At 40.0% G+C, this 19,662-nt stretch overlaps 1 protein-coding gene across 4 annotated transcripts in view; it reads left to right on the forward strand.

The window, feature by feature from the left end:
* Positions 1-18,716, forward strand: part of NMS (neuromedin S) — a 51,554-nt gene extending 32,838 nt beyond the window's left edge. Inside the window, exons 1-11 of one of the 4 annotated variants that reach the window (XM_039253137.1) lie at positions 6,627-6,713; positions 8,744-8,799; positions 9,103-9,141; positions 12,398-12,421; positions 12,515-12,568; positions 14,073-14,202; positions 14,388-14,465; positions 15,899-15,934; positions 16,501-16,542; positions 17,615-17,664; positions 18,561-18,716. In XM_039253137.1, the coding sequence (XP_039109068.1) occupies positions 8,774-8,799; positions 9,103-9,141; positions 12,398-12,421; positions 12,515-12,568; positions 14,073-14,202; positions 14,388-14,465; positions 15,899-15,934; positions 16,501-16,542; positions 17,615-17,653 (468 nt within the window). In that variant the 5' untranslated portion in view covers positions 6,627-6,713; positions 8,744-8,773 and the 3' untranslated portion in view covers positions 17,654-17,664; positions 18,561-18,716. Of the gene's footprint in view, positions 1-6,354; positions 6,714-8,743; positions 8,800-9,102; positions 9,142-12,397; positions 12,422-12,514; positions 12,569-14,072; positions 14,203-14,387; positions 14,466-15,898; positions 15,935-16,500; positions 16,543-17,614; positions 17,665-18,560 lie in introns of those variants that run through there. The other 3 variants (XM_039253133.1, XM_039253135.1, XM_039253136.1) reach the window with 3 other exon arrangements.
* The last annotated feature ends 946 nt before the right edge of the window (positions 18,717-19,662 follow it).

Raw genomic sequence — 19,662 nt, forward strand, 5'->3', positions numbered from 1 at the left:
TCAACTATTATTTATCTCCACATAATAAATATTTCTTGAAATATAATCTTAGAAAAAAGGGAGATAACATTATTATTTTCACCTATGAGATAAAGGATGAAGAGATGGACTCAACTGATATCATTTATGGAAAAATTATAACTACAAATGCATAATCAAGGATATTTCCCATTGGTAAGTATTCTGATATTTAAAAATGTAAGCAGATACATTAAAAATTTTAATAATATATCAAATATAGATTTTTATATTAACAATTAAAAGAATAAGATATATTATATTCTGCAGAAGTTGAAACACTTGAAAAACTATGAAACTGTGGACATACATCAAAGTCTGCAGAGCTTGTATTTTATTTTATTATTACTTTTTTAATGTTTTTTATTTCTAGGAGAGAGAGAGAGAGAGACAGCGTGAGCAGGGGAGGGTCAGAGAGAGAGGGAGTCACAGACTGAAACAGGCTCCAGGCTCTGAGCTGACAGTCAGCACAGAGCCCGACGCGGGGCTCGAACCCACGAACCGTGAGATCATGACCTGAGCGAAAGTCGGACGCTTAACCGACTAAGCGACCCAGGCGCCTCTAGACTCAAAAGGTTCTTGAAGGGCAGTAGGTGCACTAAAGATCTCAGAAAGCTATGCTTTGAACACAGAAACTTATAATCAATTTTGAAATTACATTTTTTATATCCTACAGATTAAAGTTCAGTTCCTTAAAAGCCTGCTGAGTTTTTTCGTAATAACCATTTACAAAGCAGGAGCTAATTTAATGTAGAAAGAATGAATTTTTAGTGTAATTTTTGGCATTCACTTCTGTTTCAAATGGTGTGGGAGCTCCACATGGTGAGTTCATGTATTTAAAAAAATGATATCTCATTAAATTCACTTGACACTGACAAATCCACTGGTCACAGCCTGTTCAGTAATGCCTAACAAAAGAAACACTTTGGAAAAACAAATGTAATAAAAAAAAGAAACTGCTTTGTCATATATGTAAGTTCAGATGTTTAAATGTGAACCCACATACTCATAATAGTGTTTGGAGTGTAATAAAGTTTTGAAATTCAGTTTACTTATACAAGTAATTCATAAATAGCCAACATGATCATTCAAAAGTACAGATAATGGAAGAAGTTTTTATGGCCCCCTCATAATCCCATTTGTCTAGAATCACTGCTATTTGTATGTTTGTGTAGAATCCTACCCTTTCTCTGCATTACCTACATATGCACTCATGAGATTGCATGTGCCATGTTGAAAAAACTTGTACATAAGTAGAGGTTAGTCAATTACAAAATTGGCTGTATACTTTTCAGCTCCTTTCATTGAGAAATGGAGTTTATTTTCACACCCCTTGAGTCCAGTGATGTGCCAATTCCAAACTAGAAGACTGGAGCTTTTACTCTCACTGCCTTGGAACTCTGAAACCAGCAGGGAACAAACCTGGACTAGCCATCTGGAGATCAAGAGACCACATGAAAAGGGGCCCCAGACACCCAGTCTACTTACCAAATGAATGCAAATGTCTAAGTAAGTCCACCTGAGATTAGCTGACTCAGCCCAAACCATAAGAATTGCCCACTTGAGTGCAGCCCAAATTACTCATCTGTATAATTTTGTGCTAAAAAAATTGTTTTAAACAACTAAATTCAGGGACTGACTGGTTTGTTATTGGTAGAAGCAAACTGATGATACTAGATAGTTCTATAGTAGTTCTAGAACTGCTTTTCTTTACTCACTATGCTACAAGGGGTTTGACTTGTCAATACATATAGATCCATCTTATTCTTTTTAAGAGTTGCATACATTTCCATATTATAGATATTCTATAGTTTAATATTTTCTCTATGCTGGACATTTAGGTTGTGCCTGCCTGGCTCCTTCTTTATCTCCCTACTCCCTCTTTTTTCTGTATTATAAGTATATCTGTACAGTTGTACAGTTATCCCACTCTGTCTTTTCTCGGATAATATTGGTTATCTTTTTCATACAGTTATTTTTAAAAATATAATAAAATTTATCAATCTTTTCCTTAATGGCTTCTCTAGTGTAAATTTTGCTCAAGAGCAGTGTTCCAAGCAAATATATACTCTAGTTCTTTCTAATAAAGAATTTTAATTAAGTGCCTGTGTTTATTTGTGGGTGTATTAGGTTTAATTCATTAATCCTCTAAAATTTATTTGAGTTTATAGTGTGAAATAGGGAATATTTTTGCCAACTGGATTGCCAATTGTTCTTTTTTTTTTAAAGATTTTATTTTTAAGTAATCTCTGCATACTACATACAATGTAGAGCTCAAACTTACAACCCTGAGATCAAGAGTCTCATGCTCCCAGTGCCACATGGATGGCCAATTGTTCTAAACACCATTTAGAGTAGTTCTTCATTTTGCACGGATTGGAAATAACCACTTTTACTGTGTGTTTAAATGATCTGCTTCAACACTCTATTCCATTCCATTGATCTATTTGTTATCGTCTGTTACCAGATCAATAACAAAATGACTATTACAACAATTACTACTGCTTCATGGTACATTTTGACATTGGCAATCTATCTTTCTTTTTTTCTGAACACTTTCCCCCTCAAAATGATTTGAGAGTTGGTTTTAAAATTCTATGAAAAAGGAATTTTGGAATTTTAATAAGGATTACACTAACTTTACAGATTAATTTGCCATCAATTTAACTTTTATTTATTTATTTTTAAATGTTTTATTTATTTCTAGGAGAGAGAGAGAGACAGCGTGAGCAGGGGAGGGTCAGAGAGAGAGGGAGTCACAGACTCTGAAACAGGCTCCAGGCTCTGAGCTGGCAGTCAGCACAGAGCCCGATGCGGGGCTCGAACCCACGAACCGCGAGATCATGACCTAAGCGAAAGTCAGACGCTTAACCGACTAAGCCACCCAGGCGCCCCTTAACTTTTAACATTAACTCTTGTCATCAATGATCATGATATGCCTTTATTCACATATTTCCTTACAACATTTAGTAAAGTTTTGTAGTTTTCTTTTTTAATATATTGCATGCTTATTCTTTGGCTTAGCCCTCAGAATTGCATAGTTTTTAAGGCTATTTACATTTTCTAATACATTTTTAAGTGTATTTTTATTTTATGTTTTTAAGTTTCTTTTGAGAGAGAGAAAGAGTGTGTGAGTGCACGTGGGAGGGGCAGGGAGAGAGGGAGAGACAATCTCAAGGAAGCTGCACACTGTCAGTAAGGAGCCCAATGCAGAGCTGGAACTCACAAACCATGAGATCATGACCTGAGTGGAGATCATGAATCAGACACTTAAACAATTGAGTCACTCTGACACCCCATCTAATGCATTTTAAAATTTATTTTTGCTCATGTTCAAGAAAATTATTCCTGAAAATAGTTTTGTTTTGTTTTGTTTTTTAATTCGGCCATTTTGGTAAACTCATTCATTCTAATAATTTGCCAGTTGATTCCTTTGGATTTTCTGGGTAGATAATCATATCATTTGAAACTGAGAGTTTCTAACTTTTATTATACCTTTCATTTCATCATTTTACTTTTGGGGGACTACTGAATTGACTAATCACCCCCGCCCCCCATGTGTTTGTATTCATCTGTTCAGGCTGCCATAACTGAAGACTACAGTCTGGGTGGCTTAAACACCAGAAATGTACTTTCTCACAGTTAGGAGTCTGGAAGTTCAGGATGAAGTGCCAGCAAGATTGTTTCGGATGAGACCTCACTCTTCATGTTGCAGACAGTGCCTTCTCACTGTGTCTTCTCCTACCCCTTTCTTCATGTGCTCTAGAGAAAGGATTCTAGTGTCCCTCTTCTTCTTATAAAGACACCAGTCTTATCTGATTAGAGCCCTATCTTTATGCTTCATTTGGCCTTAATTATTTCTTTAAAGCCCTATCTCCAAATACAGCCACACTGGGGATCAGGGCTTCAACATATTTTATTTCTGGGATATCAACATAATCCAGTTTCTGTATTAACATTAAAAATAATACTTTTAAGGGCACTTGGCTGGCTCAATTGGCAAAGCATGTGACTCTTGATCTCCGGGTTTTGAGTTCGAGCCCCATGTTGGGTGTAAAGATTACTTAAAATCTTTTTAAAAATAATGATTTTAAAATATTTTTATTTTTTATTCTAAATATCTGAGAAATTAATGTGTGAAAAATGTACAAAAGAAACAAAATTAATTTGATATAAATCAGAGTCATCACAATCACATAGGTTTATTTGAAAAATGTATGTTTGTGCATAGATCACCTAGTTCATGGTAGAGACAGACCAAATATTTAAACAATACTTATTGATTGACAATAGAACTGCCACAAACTTTTGCTAGTACGTGTGTTTTGTGTCTAAAATGTCCATAAGTAATTGTGTTTAATATCATATAGATAAGTGGTTGATGTTCAAAAAGCAATCATTCATTTTTTTTTCCATTCATTCAGTAAAGACTTGCAGTTGAGCAGTGGGTATATTTCAATACAAAGACATCATCTCTTCCTGGTGTTTGAAGACTTTAGTTTATTCTCCTTGAACTAAAGTGGTAAATATGTAATAAATAGAAATCTTTATTTTCTCGCTGGCTCAAGGAAGTAGGCAAAATAATATTGCTATACAGTAGTTTATAATTCCCACTCTGTTATGAATTAGAAGTTTTTGGGCAAAATACCACATTTTAAGGCATAATTAAACAGTTTATATGTTTATTCTGTGTGACTTCCGCACAAAATTATTCTTAAACTTTCATTGACTGAAAAAAAATGATATGACTTAGGTAAAGTATTAACATGTTTTAAACACATTGTAAACATTCAACAATTGTTAGTTTCGGGGCGCCTGGGTGGCTTAGTCGGTTAAGGGTCCGACTTTCGCTTAGGTCATGATCTCGCGGTTCGTGGGTTCGAGCCCTGCGTCGGGCTCTGTGCTGACTGCCAGCTCAGAGCCTGGAGCCTGCTTCAGTCTGTGACTCCCTCTCTCTCTGACCCTCCGCTGCTCACGCTGTCTCTCTCTCTCCTAGAAATAAATAAAAATATTAAAAAAAAAAAAACAATTGTTAGTTTCCTCCTAATCCTTAAAAGAGCAAAAATTAAAGTTATGCATAATGAAAAACAAATACTTATTTGATATATGCCTTATATAGGTTATACTTTTTGCAAGACTGCAGACTTCATTCTTTCTCCTTCTTTCTATTCCATAGCCAATCTCAAGAAGGCTGTTAAAAATTTGTTTTTATTATTGAAATATAGTTGACACACAATATTATATTAGTTTCAGGTGTACAACATAGTGGCTTGACAACTCTATACCTTACACAGTGTTCACCATGGTACCATCGGTCACCATATGACATTTTTATAATATTATTCATTATATTTCCTATGTTATACTTTTCAGCCTCTGACTTATTTATATTGTAACTGGAAGTTTGTACCTCTTAATTCCCTTCACCTGTTTTTCCCACTCCTTCACTCTCTTCCTTTCTGGCAACTACCAGTTTGTTCTCTGTATTTATGAGTCTGTCTGTTTCTAGGTTTTGTTGTGATTGTTTTATTTTTTTATATTTCACATGTAAGTGAGATCATATGGTATTTGTCTTTGTCTTATGTCACTTAGCATAGTGCCCTGTTGTAAGATGCCCGTGCTATGCAAAGCAATCTACACATTGAATGCATTCCCTATCAAGGAGGGTCTTTTTTTAAAAAATGAACATATTGACTAAAATCTCACACTTTTACAGACATGACTGGGCTCAGATATCCTTGGGTCCAAATCCCTGCTCTGCGTCTTTTATGGTTTGGTAACCCTGGCAAGTTCATTATTCTCTTTCAGCCTCAATTTTCCCATTTATAAAATTAGGATAATCATACACGCCTTACAGATCTTCTGTGAGAACTACATAAAATAACATATGTGAAATCCTATGTAGGAGCTCAGTAGATGACATGTTATTATTGTTATTATTATTGTAATTAAACCTTGTCATATTTTCTTGTATACTGATTTAATTTGAAATATTTAACTTGTTCATAGTAATGAGTCTAGACAAATCTTACAGAGTCTAATTTCTAACTATGATTTAAAAAAAAAAAAGCTACTTGAACTTTAGAGTTTCTTGTAATATTATATCCAGGACTCCAAATTTTGTTCTCAGATGCACCAAAGAGTATAAAACATCCTTTGTTAATGGTGAAAAATAAACAGCTTCTTAGGAAATAAGACTTCGTCACACAAGAGTATATAGATTTATGTCCAGTTCTTTGATTAAAAAAAGAGAAAAAGCCTTTCTGGAATCAGAAATGTTTCTCAAACCACTATAGAATAACAATTATGACTCTCCACTTGTTATTTTTATTACAGGATTGAAAAAGATGACTTTTTACAATGCCTACACCGGGAGGATATTATTCTACAAATAAGGGCCCAGCGTGACATTTATGAGAAAGCCAGGGTCCTCCTGCACAAAACTGATTGGTTCTCAGCCAATGGGATCCGGGGCGTTGCAAATAAAGGCACCTTCTTCACTGGGCCCGATCAGATGCAGAGCAGAGTATTTCCTTTGCCTTTGGAACTTCAGGAAATGCTCAACTCCTATCTGGGCAGCACACATCTGTGGCCAACAAAGAGAAATCAGGCTTTGAAAATGAAACACCTTCTTTCTCAATTCCCTTCCATCTTGGCCATCTATTGCTTCTGCATGCTACAGATTCCCTCCTCAGGTAAGGAGATCCCTTCATCAGACCCCAGCTGGCCTGAGTTCTAAGGAAGACTGAGACAGATCTTGATCTATCAGGGTGATTCTGGGTTCTGGAAGGAGTCAAATTTAATCCCCCCACCTCCATTTCCACCCTTTTGAAATGGCTTCCCATTCATCCCTAACCTTTAAGAGAGGATGGACAGAACTAGATGCTGCAGCCTTTTACCGAAGGACGTGACTTTCCCTTGTGAAACTCTTGTTAAACTGTTCCTGACTCAGGGCTGTCCCAAAGAGGCGCTGCTAAAACCGTGAGGGATATGAGTTGGAGACCCCAACATCTTAGCCATCTGTGTTCCTAGAATTCTGAAGAGAGAACAGAGGAGGTAAAGTTGAGTTTACAGACTCTAGGACTGAGGATTGAGGGACAGTTGGAGAGGAGCGGGAAAGGAACGCACACAGGAAAAAGGAATATTTTCGTGGCTTTTCGGTGGACTCCCTATAGGCAGGATCCCAGACAGAGCTGCGGAGGCTCCGGGTCTTAGTGGGCTTGGGGCGCTGTCCGAGGTGCTGACGGAACGCCAACTTCTGAGGACTAGTACCTTTGCAGGGAACCAAGGATGAGATATGGGATCAGTAGTTCGAATGCGTTACCCATTTCAAGGTAATTCGCCAAATGATGCAAGGAGGCATGTCATGGCAGCTCCAACTGGAAACACGGACTATTTCAAGATTTCAGATTTTTCCATTAGAATTTTGATTTAGGGGTGTAGACAATTTTTGAAAATATATTCAAACAAAATATGTTTCAAACAGTATGTTTTGCTATGTCTTATGGTGTAATCTCAAAAGCTAGGTATTGCAAGGAACCTTGGAAGTCATCTAATTTAACCTTTCGTGGCAAGCAAGGATCTATGATTTCCCTATTTGATTATTTTCAGTGACACCCAACTCACTACCAGCCTAAGAGAGCCAGTAACTAACTGCCTCTTCTGGGATCCAATAGAATCTTGTTTATATTACACTTTGTTATTACCTTTTATTTATCAGTCTATATATTTATATATATCTCTCCTTTTTTCCTGTTTAATTTTTTTTGTTTCCTAATGGTAAGGTCCCTATGGTCTTTATCATTTGTACTGTTAACACAGAACCTCTTAAGAAATCCTTATAGTATTGGTTCAAATTACTTTGCATTTTTGAATGGTTCCAATCATTAAAAATCTCTTTACACTAAACTGAAATCTGATCACATGTAACTTGCAATCATTAGTCTTAGTTATATATATACATATATATACACACATACATATGTACATATACATATGTACATACATATGTATATATAAGTGTGTGTATATATGTATATATGTGTGTGTATATATGTATATATATACATATGTATATATACGTGTGTATATATATGTATATACACTCTCGAGCTAGATATTCCCTGTCCCACATTTTAAAAATCTAAGTTCAGGGTTTTACATTTATCCCATTTAATTTCATCTCTCCAATTGATTCCTTCAATTGCTGTATTAGCTATTCCCCCAAGTATTGCATCATGTACAAATAAGATGAAGTCTTCATTTAGGCCAGGTAAAGGCTGACTTGAATAGGGTGCAGCTGTGTGCTGGTAGCAACCTTGCCCAGAACCTACCCCTGAAAAGTCTGATGAAGCAGAAAGACAAGTTATCTGTATTTCTTAAAAATTCCAAGAGTGATTCTGATGCACACACTTTCTTGACACCATTTCCTAATATACTATCTTCATAAATTCCATAAATATACAAATTAAGTTGTTACCTAGGTATCTTTTCCCTCTTGAGATACTCTTATATTGCTAACTTCTAATAAATTAAAAAAATCATTTTAATTAATTTTAGTACAAATCTCACATTTACTGTTGGTAGGTAGAAGTGTGTTTTCTTTGTAAGTCCTTATAAAAATATTTATTTCTAGAATCTCTGTATGTTTTTCATGATAAAGACTGAAAAATTAATGCTATGGCCTTTTTTCTCTAATTAATATTTTTATGATTGCTCATAATAGGATTTCCTCAACTGCTAGCTGATCCCCCAGATGGCTTGGATATCATGCAGCTTGAGGTATGCTGCTATTGAGTAATGTGAGATTTTTATTTCATCTTGGCCTTGAAAATATGTGGATAATGTTCACTTAAAACTATTTTAAGATCAGATTCTTGGCTGCAGCAGGAATTCATATTGCCATTTTCATGGCCTCATTTAAGGCATCCTGAGAGTTGTGTTGAAATTCACTGCCACTGTGTGAGAAGATAACAGAAAGTTCATACTTGGGACAATTTTATAATTTTGTATGTGTTTTAATAGATTTCTATTGACTAAGGAATTTATACTTATCTTTGACTCATTTTTCATATTTTTATTTAGCGGCTGGCATATTGGGCAACTCTTTCTAGGCAACCTAAGGTAAAAAATATATATACATATAATTCTTCTGTTAGTTATAAAAATGCACGTGTTTATATCATAATTGATATATGTAAGAAGCATGCCTTTTTGGTACCTACAGGAGAGATCTGTGTGCAAGTGTAAACACACGTGTAAGAATGTAGTTTTAGGAAATGACAAGTGAATCCATCATATATAAAATACCATAAAATATTGGAGTTCATGTATATTCTTATAATTATTATAAGAATACATACATGTAAAATTATATTAATTATGTATGTTATAACATATCATGCAATATGTTACAAATTGATATACTCTGATGTAATAGTTCTTCTAAACAATAGATGTCATGTAAAGGACCTAACAGTGATAGAAATCGCAACAGAAATTTTCAGTGCATACAAAGTAAATAGATCTCACATATAGAACCTAACAGTGATAGGAACCACAACAGAACCATTTTTGATTCAATCAAAAGTACAAGAGGGTGGTGTTCGGGTGGAGTCCATGATTCTTAGCATAAGCTGAATAGTTTCACCTTGAGCCACATCTTTTCTTCCTTGCCTCCCCCAAGCTACAGCATACCACATCCTGGCCACATTGAACTTCTCACTATTCCTCAAATGCACCAGGCCCTTATATATTTGCACAGACTTTTTCCTAGCCAAATGTCTTTGCAGGCTGTGTTCACACTCAGACTCTAAAACCAAAGAACCTGGGTTTAAAACCCAGATCTACTTAACTTTGGCAAGTTTCTTTCTTTCTTTCTTTCTTTCTTTCTTTCTTTCTTTCTTTCTTTCTTTCTTTCTTTCCTTCTTTCTTTCTTTCTTTCTTTTTTAATTTATTTCTAGGACAGAGAGAGAGAGAGAGAGACAGCGTTAGCAGGGGAGGGTCAGAGAGAGAGGGAGATACAGACTCTGAAATAGGCTCCATGCTCTGAGCTGGCAGTAAGCACAGAGCTCAACGCGGGGCTCGAACCCACGAACCGCGAGATCATGACCTAAGTGAAAGTCAGACGCTTTACCAACTAAGCCACCCAGGCGCCCAAGCAAGTTTCTTAATCTCTCTGTGTGTCAGTTTCCCCATCTGTAATGTGGGAATAATAGTAGCCTCATGTTGTGAAGATTGAGTGCTTTAATATTTGTGAAGTGTTTTCAACAGTAACACAGTAAATGATAGCACTTAAGTGCCAGCTGTTACTATTGTCTCTGATGCTACTCATGGCCATTCTTCAAGACTCAAGTATCACTTTCTCTTTTACACTTCATAAATATATCGTACCTATTTCTTCTTATTTTCAGTTTATCTTTATGAATATGTTTGAAGACAAGTGTTATCTCTTATCTTTAAAACTAATCTTACAGCCTTGCTATCCAGAATAAAAATTTAGGGTGAAAAATCAGTTTTATATCCTTGCCACTGCCTGTTCATTTCACACTGATTGGGCTTCCCTACCCCTCAAATGAAGGCTGCGAGGATGTCCCCTACATAAACAGAGAAAGTGGGAGTGTGGCTGTCACATGTGCTACTTACAGTATTAAATTGGGCTATGGGTTTCCCCAAGTGCAAGGGCCCACCTGGAATGAATTTCCTTCCACTTTCTCCATCTTTCCAAAGCTGATCCCGTTCATCATCTCCAGTTGTAGAAGAGCAAGGGCTTATTCAGTGAACAAAACTATCAATATTTTAAATCTGTGGACAGAAAGATTGTGGCTCTTCCTGGTCTTGCTGCTGCATTAAAATATGACTTCTGGCATGCCATTTCCTCTCCGGGGGCTCTGGTTCCCTCAACTATCCCATGTCTGGATGAGCTACTGGGCTGTAAGTCCACTTCCAGTCCTAGTCTCCAGAAAAGCCAGGTCTGTGTCTCTAGGGTTCTATCCAAGCAACTCAGAAAGCAGAGTTACATTCTACAAATAATGACCCTTGCGGAACGTCTCCCTGCTTTCTGTTTCTATGGGATCAGAAGTTTAGATGGGAAGGTGGCAACAGATTCTTGTGAACACAGCTCTACTGTTCATCTATTCAAAAAAATATATTCATTGAAAGCATCACATGTGTTAGGTGCTAAAGGTGCAGTAATGGCCAAAACAGACAAAACTACCTGCTCTCATGAAATTTAAGTTCTAGTTAGGGAAATAAATCATAAATTAGATAGGTAAGTACATTTTGAGATTTGTTTCTGTAAAAAGTAAAAATTAAAGCAAGGAAGGTGCATATGATATGTTGAGAGTGGTATTTTAGCACCTGGAAAAGCACCTTCCTATTCCTTGTTATTTTTTTACCTGATACATAACAGTTTAAAGCTGATGAATATGGTACAAAAAAACAATTGTTTGCCCAATAAGTGTCCAGAAAACACACATCCTCTCACACATACATGACAGGTGTGTGTGTGCATGCATGCATGTGTGTGAAATGCCTAAGTATCAGCTGCTTCCCACGCAGAAACTCTCCACAGTTTGCAGAAAGATGTAATAGTATCGACAGCAGCAAATTAGAAGTCTTATTAACAACTTTCATTTCTGTCCTGATTGAAGTTTGAGTTGATTCAAGAAGATTTCAATGGGATTGACTTGTGAGTGATCAATATTAGCCAGATCAGCGTATTTGCAGTATCATTCTCAGTAATCCTCTCAATCAATTTTACAAAATGTGGGCATGGAAACCTGATTTATTGTTTCATAAGATGTCTTCTTCACAGCAATATCCTGGAGTAGCGTATGCTGCCTATACAACCATCCCTGTCTGCCATCCATGCCAACACGGGCAAGATGCTGCGCTACTGGGGATTTAGAAATGGAGGTTGGGCTTTCTGCAAAGAGACTGGGAGTTCATATAGAAAGCTTTGGGGGTGGGGATGGGGGATAGTATGGTTGATTTGAACCAACCCTAAAAAACCCCTGAATTCTAGGGTACACCCAGCAACAAATTAAAAATTAAAATCATTAATTTTATTTCAACTCTTAAATGGTTATCTGGGAACTGATTAGGGGATTTCCTCTGTGTGAATGTTTTTCTCCCAAAGATTGGAAGGTAAAATAAGATTTCGTTTTAAAATAATGATGCATTGCTGGCAAGTTACTTTTTTGTATGCCCTGCATCAACTATAGTCTTGAGTTTGTCTAATTGATTTTAGATTGCCAACTTATTTTATAATATTCAGATAAATTCAATAAGGTCCATGGTGTAACTTATACTGAAAACCTTGTTAATTGCCTGCCCCAGTAAAATTCCATGTAACTTACCCTCACAATTCTCTTTCTAGGATAATCAAGACATATGCAAAAGGGTGAGTACTGCCCAGCCTGGCAACACGGGCATGTAACTTTCACATTTACAGCAAGTGACACTTGTACTAAAATCAGCTTTTTGTCTTATTCAGTTTTTATTTCACTACTCCAGAACTCAGGAGCCAACACATCCAGTTAAAAGCGGGGTCAGTATTTTACCATATTCCTGTTTCTGTAAAAGTCACTCTCCTCTGCTTGCCTTTTATCCCCACCTAATATGTGCAGATAAGTAGAAAAGCAGGGGGCTTGCAGACAGTCTGTGTAATAGCTTTCAAAGATTTTTTTCCTGGGGCTTCAGGTATATTATCTCTCTCCCTGTCTGGGCTGGGGGTGGTAGGAGGCTGACAGATCAGAAAAGTTAGAGACTGTATCGTAGAAAAGGAAAAATACCTGAGGAATAACTTTTTATTATGAACTTAGAACAAATGATTTTAAAGGGCCTGATAAATACTCAGCTTTATTTACATTTATCATACAACCTTATTTTTCTAATAAAAATCTGTTTTGCGAAGTGTGCCATATCCACAGTAGTGATCCATGGAGTTGCACTTTCTATAACCATCACCGTGTGTATGTGCTATGGGAATAACATGCACCACCTCTAACTTTGTTATTACGAGCTTGAGTTACCCTGAAAAGCAGGCGGTGTAAGTGAATTTCTGCAGGGTATGATTTGAGGAATATTGGAAAAGTCATAGAATAAAATTCTTAATTCAGGTGCTCTGTCATAGTATCTGAAATTTACCATTAGAAACTCAGTTATTTATATAATCAAGGCTTTCCAGGTCTTCAAGAACACTCTTAAAAAAACAAACAGGGGAGGAGGATTAGGAGGAACTTGACAGAGGAACAAGGGGGAGAAGAAGGGCGGAAATGGTGGGGGAAAGGGAGAGAGGCAAACCATGAGAGACTCTTGAATGCTGACAAAAACTGAGGACTGATGGATGGGGGGGGGAGGGGGGGATGGGCATGGAGGAGGGCACTTTGGGGATGAGCACTGAGTGTTATGTAGAAACTAATTTGACAATAAACTATTTGTAAAAACAAACAAACAAACAAACAAACAAACAGGGGCGCCTGGGTGGCTTAGTCGGTTGAGCGTCCGACTTTCGCTTAGGTCATGATCTCGCGGTTCGTGGGTTCGAGCCCCGCGTCGGGCTCTGTGCTGACTGCCAGCTCAGAGCCTGGAGCCTGTTTCAGTCTGTGACTCCCTCTCTCTCTGACCCTCCCCTGCTCACGCTGTCTCTCTCTCTCTCTCTCCTAGAAAAAAATAAAACATTAAAAAAATTAAAAACAAACAAACAAACAAACAAAAAATTCAGCAAGGCGTGGTTTCCTGAAGAGGCAAAGATTCATCTACAGTATAGGTTTAGGAAATGAGGCTGAGGTAAGGATGAGGATGTTCTCAGGAAGGGCCATGAGCACTGCAAAAGGAGAAAAGACAATGGAAGGAGAAAGATGAGCTCTGTGAGATAAATGAACCTTGACTCTGAGCCAAAATACTCAGGGAGGATTCACAAAAACTAGATATAAGACACCGACCGGTATGTATGTCTGAGTGTGTGCAGGAGGTCACAGACAAAAAGTGCAGGAAAGTCAAATGCATTAGGGAGAGGGTTATGGATGCTGTCCTTTCACCTCCTTCCCTAGACTGGGAGCGCACACCTGGAGCGAAAAAGGATCTACGTGGGGTCGCTTCTTTGGGACCATGCACTCCACACTAGAAAGAACGCTTGGCGTTAAGGCAGATAAAAGTCTGATTTACCCTCAGAGAATATTTGTAAGTGATGTGTTGAAATTGTAGCCTGCTATAAAGGCAAGCAGCTCTTTATTGAAAACATTAAATTGCAAGCTTAGGCTCTGACATGGACTTTCCTCTGGAAATTAAACCCATCTATAAGGCGGGCCGTGGAGAGGGCTGCGTCCCCGCGCAGAGTCCCACCCTCCCTGCGCCCTCTGTTGCAGTTTCCCCCCGTGCACCCGTTAATGCGCCTGGCCGCGCAGCTCGCCAACCGAAGGATGAAAAGATTTCCGCAGCAGCGCGTAGGTGTTTTTCTCTTTTATGCCACCCGAAGTTCACTTAACCTTGGTAAATGCACGTGGTCGCCCGGGGAGTGGGGGTGGGGAGGCACGCACTTGCATGCTGTCTTGGACTCCAAGCCTCCACCTGGGAAGGAGAGCTGGCTCACCTGGTGTCTCAGCCCCCTACGCTGGCAACCTACCCAGTGGCTGCAGGGCCCCCGCGGGGCGGGGCTGGGACAAAGAAGTTCTCTTTGGCTCTTGCCATCCCTGTTTCCTTGTAGTTTTCGTGTTGTTTCTTCGCTTTCCCTGACCCTTCCTCTTCCTCTTGACGCGAACAGTTGCCTTGGTCATTCCCTTGCTTCCCGTTGTTGCCCCACCTGCCCTTTTGCCCAACTCTCAGAACTTTGTTTCTTTAAAAATTGTGGGGGTTTTTTAAGTTTAGAAATTACCAGTTTCAGTAATAGCTATAATTGTTTAAAATGCTAATTGAGATTTTGTTGCATGGGAGTCCACCCCCAAGCAAAAAAAAAAAAAAAAAGCAAGAAAAAGAAAATTTCTTTTATAAAAATGTATTTGTTTAAGCAATCTCTACACCCAAGGTGGGGCTCGAACTCAGACCAGACATCAGGAGTCGCATACTCGCCAGATTGAGCCAGTCAGGCGCCCCAAGAACATTTCTTTTGAATGCTGACACTCATCCCAGTTTGCCCAGGACTTTCCTGCTGTTAGCTTTGAAACTCCCAAGATCCCCAGGAAGCTGCTCAGATCCTGGAAAATTAGCTGGTCATCTTATGCACAGGCAGCAGTCTGTCTTGTCTGATCCACTGCTGATTGCAACCTTCCAGACTGAGCCTGATCCTTGTTACGCCAGACCCACAAGCGAAGACAGCTAAAGAAGCTGCCACAGGCTTACCCTTGACAATTTGCGTAAGCCAGGGGTCAGTTTCAAGTTGAGGCTATTGGAAAGAACAAGCCAGCTTAACCTCGTGTCCTGGGCACAAAGGACACCTCAATCAAGAAAACATGCTTGGGGCGCCTGGGTGGCTCAGTCGGTTAAGCGTCCAACTTCGTTCAGGTCATGATCTCGCAGTTCGTGGGTTCGAGCCCCACATCGGGCTCTGTGCTGACAGCCAGCTCAGAGCCTGGAGACTGCTTCAGATTCTGTATCTCCCTCTCTCTCTGACCCTCCCCTGCTCACACTATCTCTCTCTCTCAAAAAAAAAAAAATAAAATAAAATAAATAAATAAAAAGAAAAGAAAACATGCTTGCCTTCCTGAACAGGAAATTATTGGCTATGCATGGTTAGCCCTTCCCCTGCTTTTTTGTACCTGATTCCTGGCTACCTAAAGATTAGTGAGGATGGAGCCAGGGAGGCGCTGGTTCCCAGCAGAACAACGGCAAGCCTGGGAAATGTGGTTCCTGTTAAAGTAACCTGTGCCTCCCTCCCTCACAGGATTCGGGGACTGATGCAGTAGATTTCGCCAAGAAGGTAGGTGAGCCCCGCATGGAGAACAAAACTCCCAAAGACCTAGAGAGAAGGACAGGGAAGTGCTTGGAGCTGGGCAACCTTGTAGCCCCTTCAGATCACTTCTGGAAAGATCTGGTCTCACTATATGCCCCTGATAATCATCTCTGTGGCTGAGCATTTAATTTCAGGTTTTCCCAAGCTTGTCCTGAGGCAGATAGGAGCCATGGGGCAGTGCTTCCGGTTGTTTATATTTCATCTCCACTCTTGCAGATGAGTCACCTGGAGCCATCTGTTCCTGAGGATTTGCTGTATGTGGCTCAGGGGCTCACACGCCAGTTGTACAAACTGGGGGAGGGGTATTGCAAGCGGTACAAACCAGTGCTTCTCGAGGTTGACCTTGAATCATAGACACCTTGGGACTTTGTTAAAATTCAGTAGGGACCTGAGAATGTGCATTTCTAACAAATTCTCAGGTGTTGTTGATGCTTTTGGTCTGGGACCACACTTTGAAAACTGCTGTCATAGACGTCTTCAGAAGACCTTCGGCACAAAGTGGTTCCATAATGGTTTGTGTTTTTATGTTGCAGGATCACACTGCCACCTTGGGACGACCATTTTTTCTTTTCAGGGTAAAACACATTTCTTTTTCTCTGTTTTTGACCCCAATCCTCCCCTCCTCCCGCCAACCAGTTATGAGTTCCTGCTGAATAAGCACAGCCCAGCACCCCATGGCAAGCAGGTGAACAATTATGGGGACTCTCTCACCCTTTACTTAGGGGTAACTCTCAAAGACTCCTCCTAGATACGTGATATTTGTAAAGAAAAGGGTCCAGAGGACCCAGGCTGAGAACACCAGGGCTCTGAGAGCATGGGTGGGAGGCGAGAGTGCTACTGATGGACAGACATGGGTGCCAACGGAATTAGAGTCTGTGACTCTGAACACAAAGGTCAGGATACGTGGCCCCCCAATACACTGGAAGTAGTATAAGTGCCATCGTTTCCTCCTGCCCTGGGATCTCCAAGCCTCTTGCAAAGGCCACAGAGTCAGAAACTGTCTCTGTAATCTGCCACTGGCCAGCTATGCTTCATTCCCTAGATCCTCAAGTGTTTGCATCAAAAAAATCAAACTACAAATCAGTCTAGACCCATGGCCCTCAAACTGCATTCTGTAGTGGGTCACTGGTGCTAAGAGGTTACTCTGCAAAGATCAGACAAGATTGGAAAACACTGCACCCAGCACTCTCAAAGATTTACAGTGCACGTGGGCATGGCCTGCAGGAAACAACCTGTAGTTCCCAACTGGTGTGATCAAGGAAGTTCTTCCACCTCCATGCTGCCTGCATGACCTATGAGTGGTTATTCTCAAGAAAGTGCTTTGAGAAACAGTGGGTCTCCATGATGTCTTTAGGGTGAGAAGTCTTGTGATAAATGGTTTGGAGACCATCCCACCACATAGAGGCTGGGGGATGGTGGAGGGGTAGGGTAGGGACAGTGTCAGGGCTGTAGGATCAGCAAGGGTCCTGGAGCACTGCCACAGGTGACCTATGTACCAGCCCTGGGCTAGGGCTTCCCAGGGGAACTCCCAACGGGGCTGCTGACATCCCAGTTAGGAGATGAGATGAGGAAGGATCTGAAGCCCAGACACAGGTTCTAGGCAGTTTTGTCTCAGTATCTGTAAGCTGCTCCATCTTTTTTTTCCAGCCAAGGAATGGAAGAAACACTGAAGCTAACACTCGGTAGGATAGTCCAAGGTCAGCCCCACTGCAGTCTTCTCTAAGCAAATATTGTGTCTGACTGAGGGGGGAGTGAGAGGCAGCCAGAACGGTAGTAGTTCAAAAAGAGGCGGGCCACATGGAAGCTCTGAGGGCCCCTCTACCCCTCCCTTCCCTGCTCTCCACACTGCAGAGACCCCCACCGCCACCTGGTATGAACAGACTGTCCCAAGCACCCAGTGCAGCCTTTGCTGCCTGCCAGCTCTTTGCAGGTCTATTGGCTCCAGCAGTAGCTGTGAGGGAACGAGAACCCCACACGGCCCTGCTGACCCCCTGGACTTCTCACCTGGCCCTTCTGATGAGGGAAACACCACCCTAGCAGGCTTGGCAGGGGAGGGCGAGTACTTATAGTGGGAACATCTCTGAGTACAGCCAGGCAAAGCTACTCCATCCATTCAGAAGTGTTCTGAGACCCAGAGTTTAAATCTGGGGAGTTTCCTTGGCCTCCAGACCTGTGAAGTGAAGTCCATGTATGAGGGCCTCCTCTGTCTCTCGTGATGGTATGGTTCCAGGGACATCAGGTGGCAGTCCTTTGGAGGTGTCACAGCCTCTCTCCTGGAGCCTGACCCTGACCTGCTGACCGCAGCCAGGACCTGGTCAGGCCTCGGTGCCTAAGAAAGCTGTCCAGATGCTGGGACACAGAGCTCCCCAGGCGAAGGCAGGGGAAGATGTTCCCAGAGGCCATAGCCCTCACACAGACTGAATGGCCTAATTAGATACAGCAAAGATAAATAAGTACCAATTTGGGGCATTTACAACTTGTCCAATTGAGGCATAATTTTTAAATATGTTATATAATAACATACCCACAGTTCTCATCCCTATTCTGATAATAATTTGTTGCAAGCGGTACACATTTTTCTCTTCTTTTGCAGAATTCAGTGGCAAAGAGAAACTGGATCAGATAAGGAAATCAAGCAATTATTTTGAACGAATGTCAAATTTCTGTGAACAATACTTAAAGATAATTCTCTTGCTCTATATTTGCCAGAATATTCACTGGTGTAAAAAATAAAGTAGCATGGACACAACATTTTCATTTCTTATTGGGAAGTCTTTGGGGAGGGACAAGATGTATTTTTAAAACAATAGGATATATATTTTTCAAATGTGCTGGTTTTGGTATTGTTTTAGCATGCCCCAGATATCTTTTTATTATTGAGACTTGAGAGCCCAGGCTAGGGATTCATATTTGGACTGTTCTACCTTTTAGCTGGGGGAACTGTGGCCTGGATGACTTCATATTTGGACTCTTCCACCTTTTAGCTCGGGGAACTGTGTGCTGGTCAATTCTCTGTGCCTCATTCTCCTTCATGGTAAAGTGGGGTTGGTAATAATAGTACCTTCACATAATTTTTGTGATGACTGAGAAGACCGCCTATTTTAGTAAAGGGCTTAGCGTGGTGGTACATAGCCCTCAGTAAGCATTGGCTCTAATTACTCTTCAAAGATGATTTTCATGACACAGATAGTACCAGAGCAGTCGACTTGCCCTTATGAAGGCTGCTTCTCTATGGCCAACCAGGGTCTTGAGGTCATAGCACTAAGTTAACGTCTAACAATTCCTTGAGGCTTAGGCCCCTTACTTTCTCAGGTGCCTCTTCTGTAAACAGGATTTTTTTAAATATAGTTTATTGTCTGTAAACAGGATTTGACTTCCAGGCCTCCCAAGATCATTCGAAGGAGTAGAGTAGATGATGTAGAATATGACTGGTAACACAAGGAGGGACCCTAGTGACACAGGCCATGAACTTAAGCTGCATTGAAACATCCTTCTTTTAAGCTTCTCATCAAATTTAAAAGTTTTTCTTTTAAAGTGTAGTGCAGATGTCACACTTTAGGATTAGTTTTTATTTTTAGCATTTATAGTAAGTATAGCATTTTAAGTTCTTATAGTAAGTCTCAAGCCTATTCTCTCAAGTAGGATATTTTAAGACCCCTCGGCCGATCTTGCCATGCAAGGATAAGATGAGCGAA

The sequence above is a fragment of the Hyaena hyaena genome, unplaced genomic scaffold, assembly GCF_003009895.1.
Source record: "Hyaena hyaena isolate Hyena2069 unplaced genomic scaffold, ASM300989v1 scaffold_438, whole genome shotgun sequence".
Taxonomy (NCBI): Eukaryota; Metazoa; Chordata; class Mammalia; order Carnivora; family Hyaenidae; genus Hyaena; species Hyaena hyaena.